This window comes from Rhipicephalus sanguineus, chromosome 5 (assembly GCF_013339695.2).
Source record: "Rhipicephalus sanguineus isolate Rsan-2018 chromosome 5, BIME_Rsan_1.4, whole genome shotgun sequence".
NCBI lineage: Eukaryota > Metazoa > Arthropoda > Arachnida > Ixodida > Ixodidae > Rhipicephalus > Rhipicephalus sanguineus.
The window spans coordinates 59,469,771-59,496,822 of NC_051180.1; the positions used below are offsets into that span (position 1 = coordinate 59,469,771).

The 27,052-nt window shown below is 46.2% G+C and overlaps 1 protein-coding gene across 1 annotated transcript in view; it reads right to left on the reverse strand.

Moving 5' to 3' along the window:
- The window catches only part of LOC119393694 (uncharacterized), a 297,394-nt gene that overhangs the window by 12,271 nt on the left and 258,071 nt on the right, over positions 1 to 27,052 (reverse strand). Inside the window, exon 4 of the mRNA XM_037660820.2 lies at positions 168 to 191. Coding sequence (XP_037516748.1) covers positions 168 to 191 — 24 coding nt within the window. The remainder of the gene's footprint in view (positions 1 to 167; positions 192 to 27,052) is intronic.

Consider the following 27,052-nt stretch of genomic DNA (forward strand, 5'->3'; position numbering starts at 1 on the left):
TCTTGTTCACATTCTAAAGTTATTAGTAAAAGCAGAAGAAGTTGGTTAGATAAAAAGAAACCGAAGCATCGTGTTTACGACTCGGAGATCGAAACAGGAGGACAATTATGTGAACAATAAGCTAGCTCTCTTAGTGGCAGTATGAAACGTTCAAATATCCCACTTACTTTCATCCGTCTCAGCAGGTGCACCTGCGTGAGAGAAAAAATGAAGACCATGTTTTTAGAAAAGACAAAGCTCGAAGCAGGCAAATTCAGGCAAAAAGGAAGAAATAATGTAAAAACAACACAGCGCAATATACACTTTTAGTGGAGTTGCTAGGCAGCTTGCAGAATGCTAATCATTTTGTACATAACTCTCGAACTCGTTAAATGCGCGTTAAAGTTTACGTTCATCACGAGAGGTTTATCAGGATAAGTATTATCGCTTTATCTGTTTCCCAATTCCGTCCCCTGAGTTGCGTCGGTTTTCATAGGGAAAAAAAAAAAAAAGCCCCGACTTCACTGCATCTACAAGTAAGCGCTACTACTCAAATGTTATCAATATCCGGCAATAACTAAGGAAGCACGTATTCTCTGAGACTTCGGCTCATGCGCCAGGAGGATAGCGGTCTACAGTGGCTAGTGGGCTTCATATTAAATCGAAGCTTTCTTCCTGAACCTCTTCGTGTTTTCCCCAGCCCTGCCTGCTGCTGCTTTCTTGCGGCTTAGGTCACACATAAAAGAAATTGGTACACAACTAAGTGTGTTTCAATTCAATTAATGCAATGTTTTATTCATGTCAAACCTCCCTTTGCTCCTTCGAAATCACTTCCCTCTTTCGTTACGTCACTTCTGGGCCATACCTAACTTCTCTCATGCCACTTCAGGTTGGCCATGTCACTTCTGAATAGGGACATCAGGGCTTAGACAGGCTTGAGTTTTGTACTTCCAGTATGTACTTAACCTGCTTCCGGTGTACACTTCACTTCCGGTTTTAGACTAGCTGGGGAAGGCTTCCCAGAGAAATTCGGTCAGGAACGATCGTCGACATCACGGTCTCCGTTTCCTATCACAGAAAATGAGTGAAAAGGCCCAGAAAGCCGCTGTGGTGGCACATTAGTTTCGGTGAGCGGCTTCTGACCCGAAAGTCGCGGGTTCGATCCCGGCGGTCGCATTTCAATAGAGGCGAAAGGCCAGAGGCCCGTGTTCTGTACATCCTCAATGCACGTTAAGGGACACCAGCTGTTCGTAATTATCAGGAGCCCTTCTCTAAGGCGTCTCATTGTATGAGTCGTTCTAGGACGTCAAGCCCACAAACCAATAAAAAGACCCAGTGAAACGCGTCGCGTTGTGCGCATCTGAACAAAGGGTGAAAGACGAAGGTACAAAGGATGCTTCGCTATATGCAGATTCCAACAGGGTGAGTTGAATGTGTTGGAGCTTTTGTTAGTAATATCAGTAATAACTATTTAACGATTGTTCGCAGCAGGTGTCTGAACTATGCATATAGAGCTAACGAAGGAGCCAACACATACTCTTCTACCACGGCTGCTGTATGCAAGCGTGTGCGTTTGCGTATAGCGGCCGTAGCTCTGCAAAGGGACAAATGCACACAAGTTAACAAATTCTCCATCGACAGACGCTCTCTACTTCCTGCGTCCACATCCAATAGCAGCAGCGCAATGGGTATTAGATGCAATGCTAATGGCTGCACACACACACTGTATTGTAGACAGGCCAGGTGAAAACCTATTCTGTTTGACGCAAACAGATGGTGCCTTCCAACAACGTAGTTGACATTTACATTTCGAACGCAACTCTCTTGTGACTATGACTGCACCAGACGTTTACTCGGACTAGTCCCGCCGACGGGCTCTACCAAACAACTGCCGCTTAGCGAACTGTCGTTTGCTCAATACGTGTGGCTTAGTGCGGAAAAATCCGAGTTTCAAATAGAGTGACACCTCTGTCGATCTCATCAAGGAAACGTAAGTCGACACTATGACAATGAGGCGGCGGATTGCTAAACTTAGCTAAACTATAGCTTAAAAAAACAGCTAAGTGATGCGCAGTGGCGCTGAACTCGTTGTCGATCGCACCGTCGGTTCTCAATGCGCGCAGCGACATGCGATGATAGGAGGCTGGTTGGCTCAGACTCATATTCGCGCTGCTTTGCCGAACGACGAAAAATTGGAATGGTGGGTTAAAAATAAATGGGAGTGAATATTTCGGCGCGTTTTTGTGGGCGTAGAGAGGGCTGTTCGCCGAACACGCTTTTCGGCTTAACGTCGAAGCGCTTTTTGTCCGTGCCAGACGCACCGTTCAGTTTCGAGCAATCAGGGCGTGACATCGGCACAAATTAGACAAAAAAAGAACAAAAAAGAAAAGCGTTCATGGCATGGGAGCACAGATGCACAAAATGCGATACAAGCTCGTCTTTCTGTGCTGTCCGTTTGCGCTCCCATATTATGAATCTATATAAACTAGCCCGTTTGTGGACTCTTCCAAAATTAAAAAGAGGAAAGGTTCGGACGATGCTTGCGTATTGAAGACCATAAGCAGGAATAGCGGAGGAGACGTTAGAGTGGGTGGTGGTTGGAAACACGTAGCACTTATAAAGGAAGCTCATCCTATTATGTCAATGGACGCCAGTGAGAAGGTATACCTGCCTCGTTCGCGAGGTGCCGGTATTAGTGCGGACGTTTTAGGTGGAAAGGGGCGAGCATATGCTGCACAACGGTAAACAATAGATGCTCCGTGTCATCGCCTCTTTCGCCGTGCTGTCGCACGGAGCTTTTATACCCTCGGCAAACTTGCACGAGCCGTCTGTCTCTTTCTCTTGACATCTGGCAAGGCCTTGTACTATACTGTCTTGCAAGCTAGCTCGTCCCTTTGTTGTTTTGTTATTTTATCCCTTTGCTCGGGCTTCGACACTCGCGAACGCGCCCCCCTCTCTCTGTGCTTCTCGTTCCCAGGCCCAGCTAGCGTCTCTGCTTCCGGCAACCTGCTTGCGCGGCTGCACGTCATCCGGGGCAAAGTCGTGGCCGGCACGTCGTCTTGCTTCTCTTCTACACTCTAAGAAAAAAAAGAGTCAAAAGAGGGTCACGGCCGCGTGACTCTCTTTGGGTGTCCGTTTGACCCCTTTTGGAAGGTACAGGCAGAGAAAGAGAGTTCGCAATTCGACTGGAGTCACGGGACTCTCCTGAAGCGCGTTTCGATTGGCGGCGCCGCCGTATACGCCATGCATATCGCGCGCTTGCCCTTTGGCGCCGTTGTGGCGCGTTGGCTCGACGACGGAGGCGAGGCAACGCGCCACAACGGCGCCGGGGTGGCGTGCCGCTTCTGTTTTCCTCTCTGTCTCCTCGTCTATTGGAATGCGTTGCGTGTTGGTTGTGTTGGTTGCGCGGGTTGTGTGTCTGTTCATGCGCGTCTTCGGTGGTGTTGGTGTTGACGCCGCCTCCGTGCACGAAGTGACGCGGTGACGCTTGGAGGACGGAATATTCCTGGAGCTGCGGACAGGAACAACGGGCGCCAGTTAACGGTGAGTGCACTGCTTTCGTAGGTACTAATCATGCAGCTTTAGCTGGGCGTCTGCAGCAGCTCTGCAGAAGTCATCTGCCAGCCATTTCCAACAGCAGCCTGTGTCCGCAGGGCTGTTGCGGATGCCCAACTAACGCTGTCAGTTAACGAGTTGCCACCGCTATGCGCGTTGCTGTGCAAGCTCCCTTATAGTGAGCGATGCAAACAGTTATCAAGGGTCATTTTTTGCTGATCGCACGTTGGGCCTGCGCGACTGAATGTGCAAGATGTCGTTTTGAGATGCACTTTAGTCTACTTCATAACATTTCCATCGACCTTCAGTGTGTAGCGTGCTTCCACGCGTGGGAACGTGAAAAAAAAAAAGAAAGCCTGTGTACAGAACGCTCAGACGCACTATATGTAATGGTTTTTGTTGGCTTAAAGACGGTAGTTTGAGGTGTAGATATAATACGGTGGCTTCCAGAACGTACGCGGTAGTCATTCAAGTTGGACACGCCTCGCCGGTAAAGTGAAAAGGCTCTAAACTTTCGACGGCACGCGTTGTTGCGGCCGCCGGCGTGCACTCTTTTCCCTCGTTTCTGTTTGCTGTTTTCGTGGTTTGCATACACTGCGATGACGTTGGGCGCTATAACAGAATCGAGTGAATGTACGTGATTGGGAGAGTTATGTGCGCTAATTCTAGCATATGACATGTCTGATCTCAACGTAGACGGCGTACGCACGCGCTAGGTGTCGTTCGCGCCCTAGTACTCGCATCTGTTTATCTGAGTATTTAAGGTTGAGTTACGTTTGTAAAACGCGCGGTCAATAATCGCTCACGGCATGCCCCTGGCTGTCGGAGGATGTGCTTTGTTGTTAGCCTTTATTATGTCTGTGTGAACCACTTATTGTGTAGGTTTTGCAAACCCTTACTGCAATTTCATTTTCTCATCATAATATCACGTTCTGCTTTTCAGATACCGTTTTTCATGGTGCTCACGCTGGACAGGAGCGACAACCTAGCAAGCCACAAGTCTGATGCCTCAAGCCGTCACCACTTTTTGATTTATTCTTAATCACAAGGAATAAATATGGAAACATGATGGCGATTTCTGCTGTTCATTTAGCACCATATGACACTGTGCACATCACAGTCACACATTTTAGTTGGCTATACTCATAGTAGCATGTAAATGAGGAATACCCAAACTTCTTAATTGGAAATCACAGACCATCTTTTCGCGCTTTCTATATAACTTTGCTGGAAGATATGTGTTGTTTTGACGAGTTTTACTAAAATAATGCTAAAACTGAACTATTCTTTTTTTACAGTCGCTGGGCAGAACGGCAAGTATTATTGGACTTGCTTAAAATGAATACTCCACTATTTTCAAGAGTAGTCGCGCAAAAGTAGAGCAAGGATCAAATGAGTAGCTTAAAATACTTGTGGAGTCGCTTGATGCTTCGGTGTGGGTCCCTTGACCACCCTAGAAGCGTTACCGGCAAGAGTCGTCTGACTCCCTATAAGTGGTAACGTGATCCTCCCGATGAGAGTCTTTGCACTCTTCCTAGAGGGTCAGGGGACTCTCCTAGAGCGAGCCAACCCTGACCCACCAAGAGAGTCACCGTGACTACTTAAAGAGAGTCGTATACGTGGCAAGTCAGAACTCTCCGAAAAGTGTCACGCATACTCTTTTTTTTCTTAGAGTGTACACTCTAAGAAAAAAAAGAGTCAAAAGAGGGTCACGGCCGCGTGACTCTCTTCGGGTGTCCATTTGACCCCTTTTGGAAGGTACAGGCAGAGAAAGAGAGTTCGCAATTCGACTGGAGTCACGGGACTCTCCTGAAGCGCGTTTCGATTGGCGGCGCCACCGTATACGCCATACATATCGCGCGCTTGCCCTTTGGCGCCGTTGTGGCGCGTTGGCTCGACGACGGAGGCGAGGCAACGCGCCACAACGGCGCCGGGGTGCCGCCGTGCCGCTTCTGTTTTCCTCTCTGTCTCCTCGTCTATTGGAATGCGTTGCGTGTTGGTTGCGCGGGTTGTGTGTCTGTTCATGCGCGTCTTCGGTGGTGTTGGTGTGCACGAAGTGACGCGGTGACGCTTGGAGGACGGAATATTCCTGGAGCTGCGGACAGGAACAACGGGCGCCAGTTAACGGTGAGTGTACTGCTTTCGTAGGTACTAATTATACAGCTTTAGCTGGGCGTCTGCAGCAGCTCTGCGGAAGTTATCTGCCAGCCATTTCCAACAGCAGCCTGTGTCCGCAGGGCTGTTGCGGATGCCCAACTAAAGCTGTCAGTTAACGAGTTGCCACCGCTATGCGCGTTGCTGTGCAAGCTCCCTTATAGTGAGCGATGCAAACAATTATCAAGGGTCATTTTTTGCTGATCGCACGTTGTGTCTGCGCTACTGAATGTGCAAGATGTCGTTTTGAGATGCACTTTAGTCTACTTCATAACATTTCCATCGACCTTGAGTGTGTAGCGTGCTTCGGCGCGTGGGAACGTGAAAAAAAAAAAGCCTGTGTACCGAACGCTCAGACGCACTATATATAATGGTTTTTGTTGGCTTAAAGACGGTAGTTTGAGGTGCAGATATAGTACGGTGCTTCCTGAACGTACGCGGTCATTCAAGTTGGACACGCTTCACCGGTAAAGTGAAAAAGCTCTAGACTTTCGACGGCGCGCGTTGGTGCGGCCGCGGCCGTGCACTCTTCCCTCGTTTCTGTTTGCTGTTTTCGTGATTTGGATACACTGCGATGACGTTGGGCGTTATTACAGAATCGAGTGAGTGTGCGTGATTGTGGGAGCTATGTGCGGTAATTCTAAAATATGACATCTGATCTCGACGTCAAAAAACTTGGTTCCTGACCATGCCTGTTTGCATTTGTTGTTTTGTTGTTAGCCTTTATTATGTCTGTGTGAACCACTTATTGTGTAGGTTTTGCAAACCTTTACTGCAATTTCATTTTCTCATCATAATATCACGTTCTGCTTTTCAGATACCGTTTTTCATGGTGCTCACGCTGGACAGGAGCGACAACCTAGCAAGCCACAAGTCTGATGCCTCAAGCCGTCACCACTGTTTGATTTATTCTTAATCACAAGGAATAAATATGGAAACATGATGGCGATTTCTGCTGTTCATTTAGCACCATATGACACTGTGCACATCACAGTCACACATTTTGGTTGGCTATACTCATAGAAGCATGTAAATGAGGAATACCAAAACTTCTTAATTGGAAATCACAGACCATCTTTTCGCGCTTTCTATATAACTTTGCTGGAAAATATGTGTTGTTTTGACGAGTTTTATTAAAATAATGCTAAAACTGAACTATTCTTTTTTTACAGTCGCTGGGCAGAACGGCAAGTATTATTGGACTTGCTTAAAATGAATACTCCACTATTTTCAACAGTAGTCGCGCAAAAGTAGAGCAAGGATCAAATGAGTAGCCTAAAATACTTGTGGAGTCGCTTGATGCTTCGGTGTGGGTCCCTTGACCACCCTAGAAGCGTTACCGGCAAGAGTCGTCTGACTCCCTATAAGTGGTAACGTGATCCTCCCGATGAGAGTCTTTGCACTCTTCCTAGAGGGTCAGGGGACTCTCCTAGAGCGAGCCGACCCTGACCCACCAAGAGAGTCACCGTGACTATTTAAAGAGAGTCGTATACGTGGCAAGTCAGAACTCTCCGAAAAGAGTCACGCATACTCTTTTTTTTCTTAGAGTGTACAGAGAGAAGCACGCAGCGTACGTGCGTGCGTGCGTGCGTGCGTGCGTGTGTGTGTGTGTGTGTGTGTGTGTGTGTGCGTGGTGTGTGTGTGTGTTTGTGCGCGTGCGTGCGTGCGTGCGTGCGAGCTGAACAGGCGCATTTGATATTTTCTGCTGATCTGGCTGGCCAACGCGATTTGCCGGAATCCGATTGACGCCTCCTCTCCTGATGAAACCGGATTCCGCCTCTTCCCCGTCGGAATGCGCCGTATTTATCTTATCCCGTTATATTATCTCGCTTCCTCCTTATTTCCCTATCTTTTTTTTTTCTTTCGTTTCCTTTCTTTCCTCTGCTTGGTGTCTCTCATAATTTTTCTTCCCTCTGCAGCTGCCCCCGTTTCGCCTCTAATTCATTTTTCTCGGAAACACGCAGACGCCCACGCTTTTAGTGCCGTCTTTTCCGCCCGTGTGGCTGGAAGACCCGACTTGTACCGCGCGCTCTTTTCGTCCGTCGAACCCACGGTTCTATTAATGCCGCAACGTCGTCGCTCAGCGAATCTATTCCGCCGGCTTTGCTTCCCGCCTGGCAACTTCCTTCGATCTCTCCGCGAGTCTCTCTCTCTCTATCTTTTTACCAAACCTTCAAAGTACGCTGCACTAAGTTAAAAGTTCCTTCTAACAGATTAAAAACGTCCGCGCAGTTCGCTGCTGCCAGACCGTTTGTGCAAGACAGCCTTCACACAGCTGTGCGCGCTGTTCACGGAACCCGGAAGTGATCAAGGAAGTCGGAGGTCCCTGAATTCCAAAGCGCATGCGTTACGCAGCGTCGTTGAAATAATCGTGTGATCAAGCGAACTAGCTTTCCTAAACACTTGCCTGTTTAACAGAACAAGACCGCGGTGACCGAAAAGTTGATGACAAAAAGTACGAAAACGCTCGCGTATGTACTTAGGTTTAGGGGCGCCTAAATAAACCCAGGCGGTCGAAAAATTCTGGAACGCTGTAATACGGCGTGCTTCGCAATAACGTTGTAACGTTGTGGTTTAATTTGGAACTCAATGCTCAAGAATCTAGTGAAACTGTATATATGAACTCGGAAACTGTACAGGTTATTTGGCTACTGTCAATGAGCGTGTAGCCAAGGAAATGCCTCTGGTTGCTCTTTTTTTTATAACTATGTCCTAGTCGATGATCGCAGCTCCTTCATCATCATGTTACTTGGCAAGACGAACATTCGTCTAACTATTAACTAGAAATATGAATACTTGAAGTGATCGACAGTGAGCAGACAAGGAAAGCTCCTAGAAGAATTAATTGTCGGCTTTGCAGATTATTGTGTCACTTGTATTTATTGCGCTATACTACCCATTCAGTCGAGGAAAGCCTCATCGACCCATTGTTTCGATGTGACGTAAACCGCACCTTAAAGCTGAGGTCTTCTTTGTTATCGCGTCGTTGGTCAATCAGGTATAAAACAAGAGTCAAGTGTATGGTGAAATGAGGGAAGCTAGAGCACTGGTTTTAGCATGTTAAACACGAAAAGCAAGCAGGGAGCATGCGACCAGCGGGCTTACCGTGATGGTCTCTGTTCATGGATCGGGCACTATGGCTTCCAGCAGCCCTGACCGGTCGCCCTATGGGGAGGATATGCATGGAATGACATGCAGGCCACTCTGTTAGATGCAGAAGCTGTAAGCATTGTTAAAGAGGGCAGGTATACAGTACGAACACAAGTAAGCGACACAAAACGGGTAATTGGGGTCGTTTAGTCTGGACTGCATGGCAACTTCAAAACATTAAGACAGTCTGATTCGCCTGGGTGTGAACATTATGCTACGTGGAGCTTTTACAAACGGGATACACTCAGAAATGCGAAGAGGAACGCCGGCAATCAGCCGGCGTTCCTCTTCGTCAGTAATGTAATCAGTAATGTAAACGTAGACTGAATTGTTAGGCTGATGATGACAAGGAGATGGCTACTTGAACTTGCGAGATCATTAACTCAATTTCAATGAGAGCTCTGAAGGCTTGCTTAATATCGCATAGTCTAACAACTTATCCTCGAGCAGCATTGGAAGCGTGATATTTCGTACGTGCAAGGTTAGCGATGGCAATGAAGACAGCAAGTACAAAATATGGCGTAAATGTGATAAATTGGTTAAGTGAATTTCATTGTGGACGTCGAAAATGCGTCTTTCAAGCCATTTAATGTGTCAGCCTTAAAGAGGAAGCGTTCTACATGTGCATAATAGCTCCAATGTCTAAGTTCCATGTATGTTGTGATAGTGAAGTCCCGTACAGGTGCAGCTATTTCCACAACACCAGTCCGCGCGCACCGCCCCACCCCCCTTTTTTTTTCATTTGTTTGTGGGTGTTTTAGCCGAACGTTCTTGCTAATGTCGCCGTATATAGAACGGACTCTTTCATGCACACTTGCCCGCGCGCGCGCTCTAACATGTGCGAAAGAGGACAAGAACAAGAACAACAACAGCAGCAGCAGCAGCAACAACAACAACAAAAACTGATATATCGACACCGATGAAAGCTGCACCAGCCACGTCGACTATCGAAGACGTTACGGAACACCAGAACGGAGGCGATCCTTTCGCTCTCTTCGCGGCGATCAAGGAAGAAGTTTGAGTGGCAGCCGCCAGATGGGTATTCGGAAGGAGAAAGGGCTCAAGTCATTCCATACGGCACCACCAAACACCACCGCATGGCAGCTAAAGGCCGCGGGCAGAGTCAGCAGGAGGAGCATCGCGAAAGGCGCATCCATCGAGTGCAAGTGAACGCACTTGTCTGCTTAAACTTGCCGGCGCTCTCTTTCGACCGCACTGCAAAAGAATAAGTGCGTGGCATCTCATCTCTCTCTCTTCATAGCCGGGCTGAAGGCGCGAAGAAGGAAAGGGGAAGGGCTACAACAACACAGACAATGCGTCGTCGGTTGGGTCGTTTCACGCCTCTAGCGCTTCACACGAGAAATAGCGCTTCTAGCGAGAAATGAGCGCTTCACACCCCCAACCAAGCGCCGCGCGGCATACACTCTACGTTATATAGGCTGCACTGGTGGTGCTGTGTGCGTTGTCGGCGCAGGGCAAGGCGCGATAAGCGAGAGTGAGTCGCACGCCCATCGCGCACACAATGGTACCCGACTTTTTGAACCGCTCGTCCGGGCGCCGCAGGGGGGGAAGAGATGAGCGCGTCGACGATGCGATGACGTGAAAATTGACGTCTTTCCCCCGTGCGGTGGTGGGCGAGATGCCGATCTGTTTTTGCGGCTCGCTCGGCACGCCAGACCAAAAGACGCCCGTAGGGTGCGACGTTGGGAAAGGGATCATTCGGGAGAAGGAGGGTGATGGGGCAGAATTTTACCTCGCCTTTCTTTGCTTTCCATTTCGCTCGGTCCGTCCCGGTATATAGTACACCTCCACGCCTGTACGCCGTTTCGCGTGCCACGTAAGCTTTCTTTATTTTATTTTTCAGCGGGCAAGAGGCGCTTTCTTCTATGGCCTTTGGCGATAAGGAGCGTCCTTTCTTATTGTTTTGTTCGAGCCTTCCTTCATCACTGCGACCTTTGCTCGCGGCTCCTGCCTTCCACAGCATCAACGAGGGTGCGATTACGAAGAAAAAAAAAAAGAAAGAAAGCGACAATCGGCCTCCGTGTCTTCCGATGGCTCCGAGAAGTGGTGCCTTTCAAAAAAGCCGCCGCACCCCGGAATGGGGCGGTTCCCCGCTAGATGGCGATGGAAGACCGCGATAAGTTTGGGGCGAAAACTGGCAGGCAGACAGGCGGCGCGGTTCTGAAGACGCGAAGAGAGAACGGTATACGAAAGGCAGTGTGGTTTATCGCCGTATCGAATGGGGCGAAGGAAACAATGCGACAAAATGGTAACGAAATACGAAACTGTCTTTAGAGGTGAAAAATAGAATCGAGAGACGATCTTTAACTCTTTCCTTGACTCGTTAACAAGGTTACTTTTGGGAATGAACTGAGGAAAATGCATCCGTGGTATTTTGTGTTTAGTTATCGTGGAGAGCGGACTGACGCTAATACAAGTCCAACGCTATTCTGGGCAAACTTGGACTAGCATATAAGGCTATGGGTCAAAGTAATGTTGTATGTTATGTTCTGCACTGCATGTTCTTGAATAAATTAAATCAAATCAATAATTTTTTTTGCGTTGTTCTTGTGAATTGATCGATTGATTGATGGATCAACTGACTCCCTTTATGACCGACTCGCTCGCTCGCTCGCTCACTCACTCACTCACTCACTCACTCACTCACTCACTCACTCACTCACTCACTCACTCACTCACTCACTCACTCACTCACTCACTCACTCACTGGATCATGCCGAATTCCGAAAAAAACCCGAAAAGCGTGTGAATGATCCGTCAATGTGTTGTACTGCTGATAACGAATACGTCATATAAGCTGGCCAACAATAAATCTTATCACGCAAAGCCGGCCAGCAAATGTGAAAGAGACGCCCTTATGACGACGAAAACTTCAACGCGACATCATTGTACTAAGTGAAGGGACGATGGAGGAATGTAACTGCGATGACTGCCATGTATAACTAAAACACTATCTAATACGCTCGAGCTGGTACAAAACCGTGCAGCCCGTCTTGCCAGTTCTAACTATGACTTAACGTTTAGTGTTACTGCAATAAAGGATAGGTTGGGGTGGGAATTACTAAGTACACGTAGAAAAGCATTAGATTAGAAATGCTTTTCAAAATCTTTCACGGCTTGGTTAAAATAGGTAAAGAATCTGACATTTTACCTCCCCATTTCTTGTCTTACAGAAGTGACCACTCTCTAAAGATAAGAGAAAGTTTTTGCGGAACAAACGTATACCTACGCTCGTTTTTTCTACCCACAATCTCCCAGTGGAATCAGCTTCCACAGGAGGTTGTTGACTGTCGCACTGAAACTTCGTTCAGAGACATACTGTTACGCTCATAGTTACATCTCTCTTTTTTTTTCTGTTTTTGTGTGCATATTCTTTTCATAGTTATCGCTTTATGTAAGCATATGTTACCCTGCGTATTCCCCCTGCAATAATGCCTTTGGGCGCTGCACGTACTTTAAATAAATAAATAAATAAATAAATAAATAAATAAATAAATAAATAAATAAATAAATAAATAAATAAATAAATAAATAAATAAATAAATAAATAGACAAAGAGGCCGGGTGCGAATTCCCATGTGCAGGCAAACCCCTTCGTAGTGCTCATTCGATGGCCACAAATATTCACTCGGGCGTTCGATACAATGGTATAGGTATAGCGCCTGTACTTATCTACACCTTCAGGATAAAAATCATTCACTTGTCATAAAATGTTCTTTGTTGTGTGTAAATTACCCTTCTGAGGCAATGAGGACACGGAACGGCCATTCGCGAGTCATACAGAAGCTCGGTGCGGTTTAGCCGGTTAAATAGGCCGAAATTCATCACTCCGCGATAATTAACAGACGTCGCTTTATGTAAATCTCAAAGTGGCAATCAGCTCTTCGCAGGTAGGACTTCAATTCTCCCATTTGACCCAGCTGCCTGTCTCATCTACTTAAAAAGTTAATGTAGTGTATTATTGCCTTCGGCATTTTCGGGAAACACACACACACACACACACACACACACACACACACACACACACACACACACACACACACACACACACACACACACACACACACACACACACACACACACACACACACACACCTGCGGAGGTTCACGTTCGTTGGATGCGGCGATTAATAAGAAATATTAAGTGCAGGCGCACGAACAAAAAAAGAAGACATTGATTCGACGTTTCAACCGGGGGCCGGTCCCAGGGCGACACGTCGGCGAAATGTAATTTTCGTGGTTTATATATATATATATATATATATATATATATATATATATATATATATATATATATATATATATATATATATATATATATATGTTTTTTTTTTTTTAATGAGAACTAACAGACAATAAGGCCAAGGAAAGTATAGGGGGTCCCTGCCGGCGGCAAGTCATCTTTTCGTCCACTTTACTTTCTTCACATTTATGTTCTAAATACTAAAGATAACACCCCCTATACTTTCCTTGGCCTTATTGTCTGTTAGTTCTCATTAATATTGTGTCTAACAAAGATAAACGAGCCCTTAGAAAATCATCTCCTTTCCTTCATATATATATATATATATATATATATATATATATATATATATATATATATATATATATATAGACAACCGCATGGTTGACATTTCATGGGACATGTAGGCTTTCTTTCATTTAGTTTTTTCCTCAATGGTCCCTCAAAAATATAACATGTCCAATTCTCAGCAGAATGTATTACAATGGTGTTTATAGGTTACTATCTAGAGATCGAATGACGTGTGGCATCCGTGGTAACCACCAACCATTTATGCATATCGGCCATTGTGACCTCTAAGTGCGACAGGAGAAAAGAAAAAAATAAACTATTTGCTGTCACTGGTAGGTATAGGCAAAAAAAATATCTATATAGCGCACCTTTTCTGTGCTAGAAATAACTGAAGTGGCCTTTCGTTCTCCTGAGCGTTACTGCGTGTAAAAATTCGAAAGGCCACACGACAACTGAAAGGCAATGGATATCTTATTTTACTTTATTTTTTTACGCCTTTGTTGTGAGAGTGTGACCCAGAAGAGTGCGACTGCAATAGTGGCATGACTAATAGATATTCTTGCTACTAAGTACTCTTATTTCAAAGTGGCATATTTCGCGCAGGACGCAGGGCGACGTGCATTTACGGGAGACGCTTTCTTTTTCTTTTTCTTTTTTTGTCGGCAGCGTTTACCCGTAATACTTTGTGCATAGTTAAAATAAGGCGAAAAAAAAGCCAGCAAAGTGAATAAGTTCAAGACGCAGCTCTCTTAGTGTGTCCGGGCTTTCTTCAAGCCTAGTCGATTTCATTTTGCAGACGCTTCGACGTGGAACATAAGAGCGGGAACATAAAGAGATAGAAAAAAAGAATGAGGAGAGCTATGCAAAAAATGGAGAGGGAGTGTAGGGTGAAGACGACACGAGGCCTATAACGCCCGCTAGGCGGGGCCTGCCGCTTCAAATCGTTCCTTTTCTTTTTCGCGAATGATCGAGAGGAAAAAAAAAAAGACATTAAAAGGATAGATACAAATTTATGGTGGATGCCGAACATACTTTAATGCTTTTCGCAAAAAAATATTGGAGCTCGACAAGGCATGGGACGAGCCTACAAATACACCTTGAAGGGCGGAGGCCCGCCTAAAATGGGATTTAGTTGCCTGCAGAAGCGGCGACATCGGCCTGTATAGTAACGGGAAAGAAACAGATGCATCTAAAAAGACGGCTCAACGGGTTGTCCTCTTCTGGCTGCCTTATTCTTTTTTTTTTTTGGCTCCGTTGACAACGCGTGTGCTGGATTTTCATAGCGACGGGGCCCATATTCGCCCGCGGCGGCGGCTTCGGCCAATAATCCGTAAAGCTTTCGGCTCCACGTGAGCTGTTTTTGATGCATGTGTGTCCCGTACAGAGAGCTGTGGGCATGCTTATACTGATATCGATCCTGCTTCGGCTAGGAACGAGCGGAAGGGGCGCAACCCCATCGTAGGCTGAAATAAAAGGAAGAAGAAACGCATCGGAGGCGACGTTTTTGCAGATTGGGCATATTTGTCGTTAATAGAGGGAGGCGCCGAAGGAACTAGGGCGCGCTTACGCCCGATATTACCGACCGGCCGATGACAACATGCATGCGCTTCGTGCGATCGGAGGTACGCAGGGCCTCCCGAAGTAAGGTGATAATTCATATAAGGCGCGGCGATTTCCGAGGCTTGCGTATCGTTTCATGTGTTTCATTTTCACGCGCCCAGGGCAATCTTGTGGCGGTATACCTAGAAGTTGAGGGCGCCTACATTCAAATATTTAAAAAAAGAGAGTGTGTTACTATTTTCTGTGAGTCCTGACTCTTGCCAAGTGTGTGACTCCCTTTAAAAAGATTCGCTAACTCCCTTTCGGGTCCCATGACACTCCGAAAAGAGTGTAAATCTGCAAAGAGAGTTCATGTGTCTCTTTAAAGAGAGTCATATACGTGGCCAAGTCAGGGCTCACAAAGAGGAGTCAAAAAACTTTTTTTTTATTTGGATTGCACGCTGCTTCTACGGACCAATTAGCGTAGAGTTTGGCGAGCCTTACGAGTGGATCTATTGGCAATATGCAGACATCCGAATTTTGATTCTGATTTTTTTTTTCTGTTTTGTTCTTATTTAATCACCGTGTACCGTCTGGTGCCGCGAAAACTTTACCTAGCTGCCACAGCTACTCCTTGACGTAATTAAACAAACGATCCTGAGCGGTGGTTGCCAGCATGCTATAGCATGTTGTAGCAGCATGCTATAGAGTGGGCGAGACTAGCGTACAACATTACCACTCTTATTGTGCTCTGATCCAATGGCAGCTGCCCTAAATCCAGTTTACTGGCAAGCTTCCAGTAGACACCATGGCTCGTCTAATACCGTCGTTTCGCGCTGAGGTCAGACATGTGTTTATTTTACCGTGACACGCGAAGGGATAGGGCGGTGGTCGCTCATTTAATTCTTGCGTCAGTATATCACAGATCGGATTCACATTATTGTTCTTTGCGAGAGCGGCGCAGAAACCCCTGTCAAACTGTCGAGGCGTGAATTGTCCTCTTCTCGACGTGCGAGGAACGCAGGAATATTGTTTAATTTCATTAGGATTTTACGTATCCTCACCAAACTTCCCTTTTTCTTTTCTTTTGACCCCTCGATTCCCTTCCCTCAGCGCAGGATAACAGATCGGACGCGCATCTGGTTGACTTTCCTGCCTCTCCTCCTCTCCTGCAGTGGCTCGGTGAATACGCTGTTCCGCTGCTAAGAACGAGGTTGCCGGCTCAATTCCTGGCTGCGGTGAGCCACGTTTCTGAATCGAAGCTTACATGAATACTCACGTTTCGATCAATCTAAGAAATCGCGGTAGTCTAAGAGAGAAGGAGACGATAATAGATGTTTGAACAAGAGTAAGCCTTCGGTTGGCTACTCCGCAACGTGGGTGAAGGGAAAAAAAATACCGACAATTACGATAGCGCCTAATGCGAATTCTGAGCGTAGCTTCGTGTTGGGGCAAGGCCAACTGTGTTTGAAGTTTCGCATTTCCGCTAGGTATCGACTACGTCATAAATCATAATTTTTTGTGAAGTAGGACAGTAACTACTACGCCATTATTCGTCTCTCTGCGGATAAGCGAGGTACCCGCTACACATCTGTAAGGCATTATGTGCACTTCGTTGATTCGGCATGTGGCTGATGACGATGAAGAATTACGGCTGAGCACTTTGCAGTGGGCGGGAAGAATTAAACCATAAACTCGTTGCGCAATGAGCGTTGTGTGATGACAGGTTGTTATTTTACTATTCTGCCACGCTATATTACGTAGGTTAGCGCTATTCCTTGCCCGACATGACGCCTGTAAGGATCTTTTTGAAAATGAGCTTCAAGCACCAGTGTTGCTCAAGCATATTTAAACACAATTCGAACACAGGAAACCAGTCTAGAGTGTCACTAGAGCGTTCATATATCCGGCGTATTTGAAAAATAATTTTTATGATATCACTTTAAGTACAACGGTTTCCTTCCCTGTAATAAAGAAAGAAATAGGCACCGGTGTGACTCTGTCTTAAAATACTCGACTGCCACGCAAAGGGCCCGGTTCAAATCCCATTCGGTCCTGGGTATTGTGCTCTCATTTTATTTGTTTATTCGTCCCTCGTAGTGCGTAACCAGTCGTAAGGCTAGCACCAGATCTTAACCTCCAAGGTGGTGCCGGTGGGAGATTTCTTCTGTGCGTTGTTGAACAATAAAAAATTCGCAGCGTGCGCGTTAACTAAAAGCCGAATTCTTCTGTCTCTCATTCCCCATTAGCAGCCATTGGCATGTTCCAGTAGGAAACGTTAGTAGAAGTAGAAGTGTAAGTGTTAGCTAAAAGCCGACTTCTTCTGTCTCTCATTCCCATTAGCAGCCATTGTTTACCTCCAAGGTAGCGCCTGGTGAGATTTCTCCTGTGCGTGATTAAACAATAAACTTTTGTTCAAAACGCCGTTGATTGATGAAATAAACCAACGAATGACGCTAGATGTTTTCTAAAAGCGAAACGAAAAGACGCCAGATGTTTCTAAAGCAAAACGAAAAGACGCCAGCTGCTTAACAAAAGACGCCACATGTTTTCTAAAGCAATGGTTTTCTAAACAGTGAAAATTCACAGCGTACATGTAAAATTAAAGTGAGCTGCAAGTCGTCATAACTCTCATCGAACCTTTAGTATAAACGCGCCCGATCTCACGTCGGTGATGCTGTACTGGGCAGAATTCACGGAAAATTCACAGTTTACCGATGAACCTCCGCAGCTTCGCCCACTTATCATCATTCACTCCGTGGATATGCTGTGATTTTTTTTTTGTTTATGTCTATCGTTTACTTTTTTGATGTCTATCGGTTACGCCACCGACGGCAACGGCGACGGCGACGCCACTCAACACAGAAACGGGCGCCTAAGAGCTGCGCTCTAAAAGAGCATGAAAGAGGAGGTGTAAGCAATGGTACGAAAACGATCTGTGCGGACAATACGACTAAGGTGCGGCATCTGAATAATATTGAAATGTTTGATACACTACCGAAAAGCTTAAAAAGCATGCCGGTACATAACGGATGACTTTTTCTCATTCCTTCCATCTGTTCCTCATTTTTTCCCCTGCACAGGGTAGCCAACCGGACTCAATCTTGGTTAGCCTCTCTGTCGTTCGTTTATCTATTACTTTTAATAGACGGAGGGTTATAGTTAAACAGTGGTTGCGTAAAAACAATCTGTAAAACGGAATTCTGTAAAAACAGTTGGTTTGCAGCTCAGGACGCCGTCGTTATTATCATAATCTGTATTCATGACCACGATGCGCTTCGGAATTAAATACTAACCATATATGACTGTTTTTGCTAACCATATGATCCCTTGAAATCATGTTTACACTTTATGTAATGATATCTCGTAGCAGCGCTCAACAATGCATAGAAATACATATAAAAACGCAACTATTTTATTATTACAATGTTACAACCTACTTTATGCCGATCTTTTACATCTTGCCGTTGTATAATACCTGGGTTTTTGAATTTCTTTTGTTTGTTTCTGTGTTCTTGCTAAAAATATTGTCTAGGCCCCCTCGCATAATACCCCTACGTAGAGCCTGTGAGATATTTGTAGATAAATAATAATGCTCATAATGCTCATGGTACTATTTTATACATACGCACTGATTGAATCTGGCTTGTAATGCGCGTGGCGCCAATTGAAGTGGAAATAAAGATGAACGTGTCCATGCTTGTTAAAAAACGAGATAAAGAGAGAGAGAAAGACAGAGAGACAGACAGATAGACACGGGGAGAGGAAGTTTATCAAACGTACCCCACCACAGACCCTATACGGAGAGGCGTCGACGTGGCGTACTTGATAAGTCGTATAGCAAGAATAGCCGGCTTCTCGTGTGCGAGATAGATCACGCGGTCTCTTACTTTTCACTTTACAAAACAAAAGCGGGAACGCGTAGTTGTAGCCGCACGTTTTTAATGATCCTACCACCGCCTATAATCTCGAGTCTTTTCTTAACGAGCGGTAGTAAAAGAACCGGTCCCGGGGACTTCTTCGCAATAAAGCCCCGACTCTCTATACGCCTCTCCTCGCGCGCTGCGAGTCCGGGGCAAAATGGGAAGGGGTAAGAGAATTACGAGGTCTGGAAAAGGCAAGTGTTCAACTCTGGACCGCTTAAACTTTCTCCAGACGCTGCTCGGCCTCGATTTATTCAGAAGCGAACTGAATGGAAGTCAGAACGAAGGACGCGTGTACTTACTTTAAAATAAAATGACCTGTACGCCCGTACCCTGTCTTTCGTGTGGCCCACAAGCATCTACTCGCATTGTCTTGCTCGAGAAACATATCTTAGCTTCGAAGAAACCGCGCTCGTCACCGACAAACTGAAATATTGAGGACTGCCGCGATTTCCTTCTGTACATCTAAAGTGCTTCTGAGCGCAGAGATGTTACATAAAAAAAAAATGCGCAGCTTGGACTAATCCAAAAAAAAAACAGCAGGAAGTGGAAGATGGAAGCTGCGATGAAAGAAATTGGCCGCGTATCTGCGTGTTTCGCTGCAAATGTCGTCTAAAGACGATAGAAGAGGCGCTGCGTGAGATATGGACGCCATCTGGCAATACGTCGGGAAACATGAGTGCTGTGTTGCGGGCTGGTATAGTCCCGGCGCAGCAGCAGGCGAAGACCGGCGGTGACCAACGCGACCGGCGGGGACGCCAGCCAGCCCGAACACGCGGTTTGGCGCGATGCGCTGAAGCAGAAGAAACGTCCGCACTCAACGAGTACTCTCCACACACTCTTTTATTTACACGTCGCCTGCGTAAAACAGGAATGCCAGAGCGGCGCCCCATGGCATTCGTACAGTGCAATACAAAACCGAAACCCAAACACAACAATGAGCTCGTGGAACGGGCACGGAGGAAGGCAAGTTTCAGCGCAGTCGCATTTTCAGCGCAGCTTAAGAAACTAGGGTCGTTAGAATTACGTAGGTATGCATTTTCTATTAAAGGAACACACCACCTAATACTTAGCTAGTGATGTTGCGCCTCAGATATGCGTGACATTTACTTTTTGATCGACAACGTTCACAGGTATGAACAGCCGTACCAGTTCAAGATGGCTGGCCCTTGGGCAAGTGGTTCAACTTTGGCCGAGTGGCTGAGTCGAGTTACGTGCCGACAAACAGAAAGACAGACCAAAATTTCTCCGTTTAAGTATCCCAAGAAAGACTATCGTCTTTAAAAGACAGCGTCTCGTGCGCCGCGCGGTGCAGGAGCCGATCCCACACAGAACTGGCTCCTGCACCGCACGGAAGGGACGTCACCTCGTTAAAGTAAACTTAAAACAATTCAAGTGGCCAAAATATTACTTTATAATGTGTTAAACCTACAAAAATATTAAACAAAACGTGTTTGACGACTTATTTATTGTACATTTGTTAATTAACGACATATCGCAACCACCTTAAATCCAGGGGGCGCTGCGAGAGCTAACAGCAGGCAAACATAGCAGCCGCGAGAAAATCGATGTGCGGCAGAGTTTGATGATCTGCGGATTGTTGTGTTGCTGTTGGAAGTACTGGAACTACTGCATTTTCTAGTTTGCGATGTAACAACGTGGTGTTCTCGAGGGTGAAAGTGTCCTTGCAACCGAGTACCTCATTTTCGTTGTCGCGAAGGGTAAGGTTGACGTTGTTGCACAGTTCGTGTGAACCTCCGGGCGCACAAGAAATCCCAGTGCGGCTGCGAAGTGTTTTTACTAAGCCTGTGATCTCCAATGGCCAGTGCTCCTGCACTGCAGGTTTTTCGCAAAGTGCGGACACGTAGCGGCCGTTCATCCGTTGCAGGTAAATCATGCTGTGCTGTCACCGGCTGTGTTATTCAGCAAGGCAGACAAACTGTGCGGCACTGTTTTGTAGATAGGTGGGCTAACGCAGTCGGCTGTTGCCATTGGGCATCGTTTATCAAGTGCTGATCGCCTAGAGTACAGTGTAGCCTAGAGCATCGCGGCGACACTTCAGTATTTTGAAGCGACTTAGTCGGCCGATTACTTCGTGAGGCGGTGACGGTACCAACGGTACACTGAGCGACATAAGATTTCGTGTTGAATATTCGGCGTGGCTACAAGAGGCGAAGAGAAACAGTGACTGCTAGCTGCTAAAAAAATGATGGCAGGGAATAATAATAATAATAATAATAATAATAATAATATCTGGGGTTTAACGTCCCAAAACCACCATATGATTATAAGAGACGCCGTAGTGGAGGGCTCCGGAAATTTCGACCACCTGGGGTTCTTTAACGTGCACCTAAAGCTAAGTACACGGGCCTCATACATTTTCGCCTCCATCGAAAATGCAGCCGCCGCGGCCGGGAGATGGCAGGAAACTTGTACATCATTATTTCTTATGGTTATCATCTACCAGTCATGTCTTGTACTCGGGACACACACGCAATGCGATAGCGCCAGCCGCAGCAATATTCCAGCGCTACAGTGACGCCGGTCGAAAGCACAGATTTGCCCAGCGATATTCAAAGCATGCTGAAGTTCGACTGTGCCGAAAGCCACGCTTTACGCAGTTCGCGTTTCTTTTCATCGCGATATAGTACGTCACCACGAGCCGTTCGCGAAATCTAGGCGCCCAGTGACTCAGTTCTGAGACCACGTCCTGTCATCGGAGCCTTGATAAGCCGTGCAAATCAACATTCCTGACGCAGACGCCGGAGAAACCGATGCAGCCAGCTGCATCTGATCATCAAACGTCCAATATCAAAGGGCCTGTAGGCAGGACCACCAGTAGCGCAGCAGCAGCAAGTCCGGCTGACGGGAGGCCGATGGGGAGGCATACTCGCTTGCCGACTCGGCGAATTCACGGCATATTCAAACGGCGCGCCTAACCGGAAAACGCATGACGTCACTTCCGTGCGGTGCAGGAGCCATTTCTGTGTGGGAGCGGCTCGTGCACCGCGCGGCGCAGTAGTCTCTGCCATGAAAAAAATCCGTAAACAGGGGGTGGGTGCTCGAGCCGACGTTTCGACAAGTGGACTTGTCTTCTTCAAGGCTGGAACTTATTTCCTTAGCTATCGTGTGTATATGCTTCGTGCCCTCTCCACCACAAGAGAGAAGGGGTGGGGGAGGGGGAGAGGCCACGAAATCAGTTCCAGCCTTGAAGAAGACAAGTCCACTTGTCGAAACGTCGGCTCGAGCACTCACTCCCTGTTTACGGATTTTTTCATCGCAGCTTGGACTAGTGGCGCAATGCTGGAACCATCAGCGGGGCTAGTGTTCGACCTAGCTAAGTTTTGCTAGTTGTAAAAGCTCGTTAATTCGAACTCGAAGGGGACTATAAAATTGTTCGAATTAAGCGGAGTTCGAATTAGCGGGCGGACGCTAGAATGAACGGACATCGCACCACACGGCGTGGGCAGAACCCTAACAAGCCACCTCTGAACTCGTTATCGCGAACTAACACACGTTTGTAGCAGATGACTTCGTAAATTAAGTTCATGGAGCTCTAAGAGCGAACAGAATTAATTGATCAGTCAGTGATACGCCAGAAATAAGCACCGACATGCATTTATGTGAGCAGTGAGGCTTAATGTGAAATATATGACGCTATTCATTCTCCAAAACGCGTTTATTTACATAGCAGAGTTAACTCAATCAAAATTAAAAGTGATCAGCAATTTGCATTTGCTTGCGTTTCTTCGGTCGCGACTCCATGACCATCGTTTGCAGCGTGCCTAAGAGCTCCAGCGTACCGTCCGTATTCTCATAGTATGCTGAGAAATGCTGCTGTTTCGTTGTTTTTGGATCTCTAGTAAATTTGGCTTGGTTTCTTTTTGCAACACATCATGGCATATGGCAGCGCACACCGTCTGAAGCGACAAACACGACAACAAAAGGGACAACACAAAATGGACAACCTGTGTTGTCCCTTTTGTTTTCGTGTTCGTCTTTTCACCCGGTATGCGCTGTCATATGCAGTTTAGAGCGGTTCGGAAATGTAAATTCAAGGCTGCCTAACAAGGGAGCGCAAATATTGAGATTTTTCTTGTGTATCGTGGTCCTTAAACTTTTGGCACTAACTGTACAACATGAACTTCGCAATAAAGACGTCCTTTTTATTCTCGCACAACCAAATCGATTATACGCATATAAACAATATAAGTACTCAAAGCAGGAAATGCTAGGCGTTTCACAGTCATATAATGGAACTGCTGTTCGCATATTGCACGTGATAATCTCCAAGTCAGACTATTTATTGTGTTATTGAGATCTGCTCCGGCAGGTGCCGCAACGATCGCAGCTGCTCACAATAAAACCGTTTGCTCTTTCAACTAACTCACTCAATTAATTTTAATTAATTGTCCTGACAGTTAATTGACCCTTATCTTGATTAAACTGCCGCTCTGGTATTATATATCTACATAACTCTTATCATGAACCAGAACAATCGATATCGTACTAGGTTTATTTTTTACAAGATCTTTTCTTAATATTGGGAAAACCGGAAGTGCTCGACAGGAAGTGCGTGGAAGAGCAACAAGAGTGTCGCTCATTGCTCATGCCCCTAAATACGCTGTTTCTGCGACACTGTAGTCGCTCGGACGGGTCAGCGTTGTGAACAAAATGGCGTTTGCATGCAGCATCGTGTGCACCAAGGGAAGTTAAGCACGCCCCGAAATGTGCGTACTTTTATTTATGAGAACAGCCGTGAGTGCAGAATGTCGTGTCTGTATTCCACTTCCGTGTCATATTCCTTCCTCATATCGGCTTCCTGTGCATGTCATTACGCATTATGGCCTTCCGTGAATGACGAAAATCACTGTTTTCGATTTCCGTGCCGAAAAATGCGGTTCCTCCCGTGTCATTTTTTTTTTTCTGGATCGAGCCGTAATATCATATCCGACGCGAATGACAAGAAACAACGAGCGCACCGTCTCATTGCATGCCGCTTATGAACCTCAGCGCTGGCATGTCATTACGCGTATCGTAATGACCTCAAGTCATACGTGTACTTGCGGGAAGGAAATCGAAGAATGTTTAAAACACAGGCCATGAAGAGGACAATGACCCCTGGTCAGCATTGAATTGCATTCATGGTGAGCTAGCACATTACGAAAACGATTTTCGAGATTCCATTATAGCGTACCTTCGACGCTGCTGTTTTCAAATCTACAAGCGGATCTTTGCGCAGGTGTGTCGAGAAAAAACAATAACAATAACACTGCAGAGAGAAGTATAGACAGCGGTAGCGCGACAAGTTAGACACCTGCGTCGCGTTTACATCTCGGCCAGCGGCAAATGGCTGTTCCTTGTAGACATGTTTCTGGCTTCGACTCGGCTCCGTATACGGCGGCGTCACGTCACTTATGCGTATCGGTCGGAACGGAGGGGTCACACGACACTAATGCAGTCCCGCCACACGCCACCGTGGCCCTCGTGTCGATCGGGCTACGGAGACACCACGAAGTGCAGATACACGTGCTGCGTGCATTTGTCATCGGTTGTTGGGATATCGCGACGGCAGCGAGGCCCGCACGCGAGGGTGGTATGAAAACTTGCGTGAGCGCCCCTCACACGCTCTTCTCCTTCTGTCTCTTCTTATTCACCGAGAGACCGAGATGGCTGTCTTCAAAACACTCTTTCTCTCAACTCTCTCGTTCCTTCGTAATCAGCGGAGTTCGGCGCTGCCGTGTCATCTCAGAGCCGCCGCGCACCGTTCCCGACTGTCACGTCAGCCGTGGAACGGAAGTCGGGAGTCCCTGAAGCGATATCGTATATAGAACATATACCCGAAAAGTTGTACCCGCGATGCCTAAAAATATCGGAATGCTAGGCTCGGCTTGATAATTGGATCCTTTTATTTCCCCTTCCTTTTCGCGTCTGCATCTTTTTTTTTCTTTATTGATTGTGCGAACGTACTTGCTGAGGGGAACATAGACGAACTTCTTTACGAATGGAAAAGCATGTGTCTCTTTCTTCTTTATTGTTCGGCCTTTTGCGAGAATATTCGCGCACTCTTATCGCTAACGTAAACCAATACCAGTGAGAGGTCTCAAATTTCTGCCGGTCTTTCAGCGCCCCGGATGTCTGTGGCTGTGTCTGCGCATATCTCCACTTCTAGCGCCGAGACGCCTTTGTAGAAGCCATTATGTAGAAGAGTCAGACCCGTTAACGATAAGTTACCGCTATCTGTTATATATTTTATATGCATCACCTTTTCGTGCTCCAACACGCTATATATGAAAACGCGAAAATGTTTCGAAGCAAATCCTAAGGAAACATCGGCGTGATAGGAGGGTCGGAGGGAGAAATATGTATGGAGCCGCTTGGTCATATATTGGGCCACTCGTGGCGTTCTCGACTGCCTGGTGTGTGTGTGTGTGTGTGTGTGTGTGTGTGTGTGTGTGTGTGTGTGTGTGTGTGTGTGTGTGTGTGTGTGTGTGTGTGTGTGTGTGTACACGCACGCACGCACGTACCTACGTATGTACATACGTATGGTGCATGCGTTTGCGCCTGCCTTGTGGTCTTTTTCTTCCTATACGCACCTTCTTCGCTTTAAATGCCGTATGCTCTCGAAGTATGAAAGGCAAAAAGCCAAACGGTCAGCATTTTTCTGTTTAACGTCAGTGGGAACATTTATGCATGGACTCCGTATACAAGGTTACCCGATGTCATCAATACATCTCCTTTGCAATACAATCAATACATTTCCTTTGCAAATAATCGATTATAATACTTGCCCCGCGAATCGATTGATCAGGCCCACCGATGACCATGCGGAAATCGTTGCGCGACTAGCCACTCGCTATTTATTGTCGTCCTCAGGTGTCCAATGACGCTGCATGCCCAACTTAGTGCAGGGGAACAACTGAGATATATGCTTCGGATAAATTAGAACATTATCCAACCTACTTTACCGACAGTAAATAACATCATTGCAGTCGCGTCATCAGAACAGAAGACACTCAAGAGCCAAACGTAAGCGTATTATATGTTCGACACTTGTGTGAGGTTCGCAGAGTGATAATCTATCTATATAGTACGCTGTAGCGTTGTCATATGAAGGGTATTTACATATAAGGTAATGTGAAGCAAGAATAATTGCGCTCAAATGAAGTGAGGAACTGCGACAGTCGACGAGTATGAGGCCTGACAAGCGCTTCAGAAGTCTACCGCCTACGTCTGTGCCTGTGCAATCTGCATGTTATGTAAATGAAGAGTGACCAGAAACAAAGTGTAGTTGTCTGTTATTATAATCGATAATTCGTGCCTATATGATAGGTGCACCACTGTCACCGAGAGCCAAGACAGTATCAAGACGTAAATACAGCAGCAGTTGTCACAGCGAATCTTATTAAACTAATTGATAAGCTCATAAATATTAATCGACTATAACAAGGTAACCATCATCTGCAAACACGAAAGGAGCGGATAGTCTTGAATAATCAGTAATCAACGGCACCACTTAAACCTCGCGCAGACTTCATTATTCGAAGTCAGAATTCAGATTATCCCCACTCCACATTGCTTTATCGATAAATCAAACAAACACAAGTCTAGGAAACTTCATCAATTTACGCTTTGAAAGCCTATCGTGCTTACATTGCGCGTGAATGTTGTATTAAATTCCACCAAATTATTGCTTTTTTTTTTGCAAACTGTCTCTTCCTTTCGCGTATTCGATTGGAGTTCAATGACCAAAATGTTTTCGGTTATCATTTGTCGCAACCCCCGAAGCGGATGCCGAATAAATTCAAGATGGCGCTGATACAGCCGCGGCCAAAGGCACGTTAGTCTGCGAGATATCACCCTGAGAGAAGCTTATGCAGATTCTAATGACTTCCACACTGAAACAGCCCAGACGTGATAAATGTTTCAACAAAGCAGTAACGGTACAGATTTCTTTCTCAATCATGAACGTAAAAATATTCTTAAATTAGGCACTTGCGGGCGTCTGACGTTGCTTTATGGTCATACATATATACGCGAATACATACATAGTACGCGAGCCATAAAAAAGGAGTAATTGGAGTTCATTCATTATTGACTAAGCTATAGAAGCAAGCTAGCCCGATTGCATACTTAGTCTCTCTTTATTTTGTTATTCTCATAGGCAGAGGTAAAAATTAAAACGAAGCGCGGATTT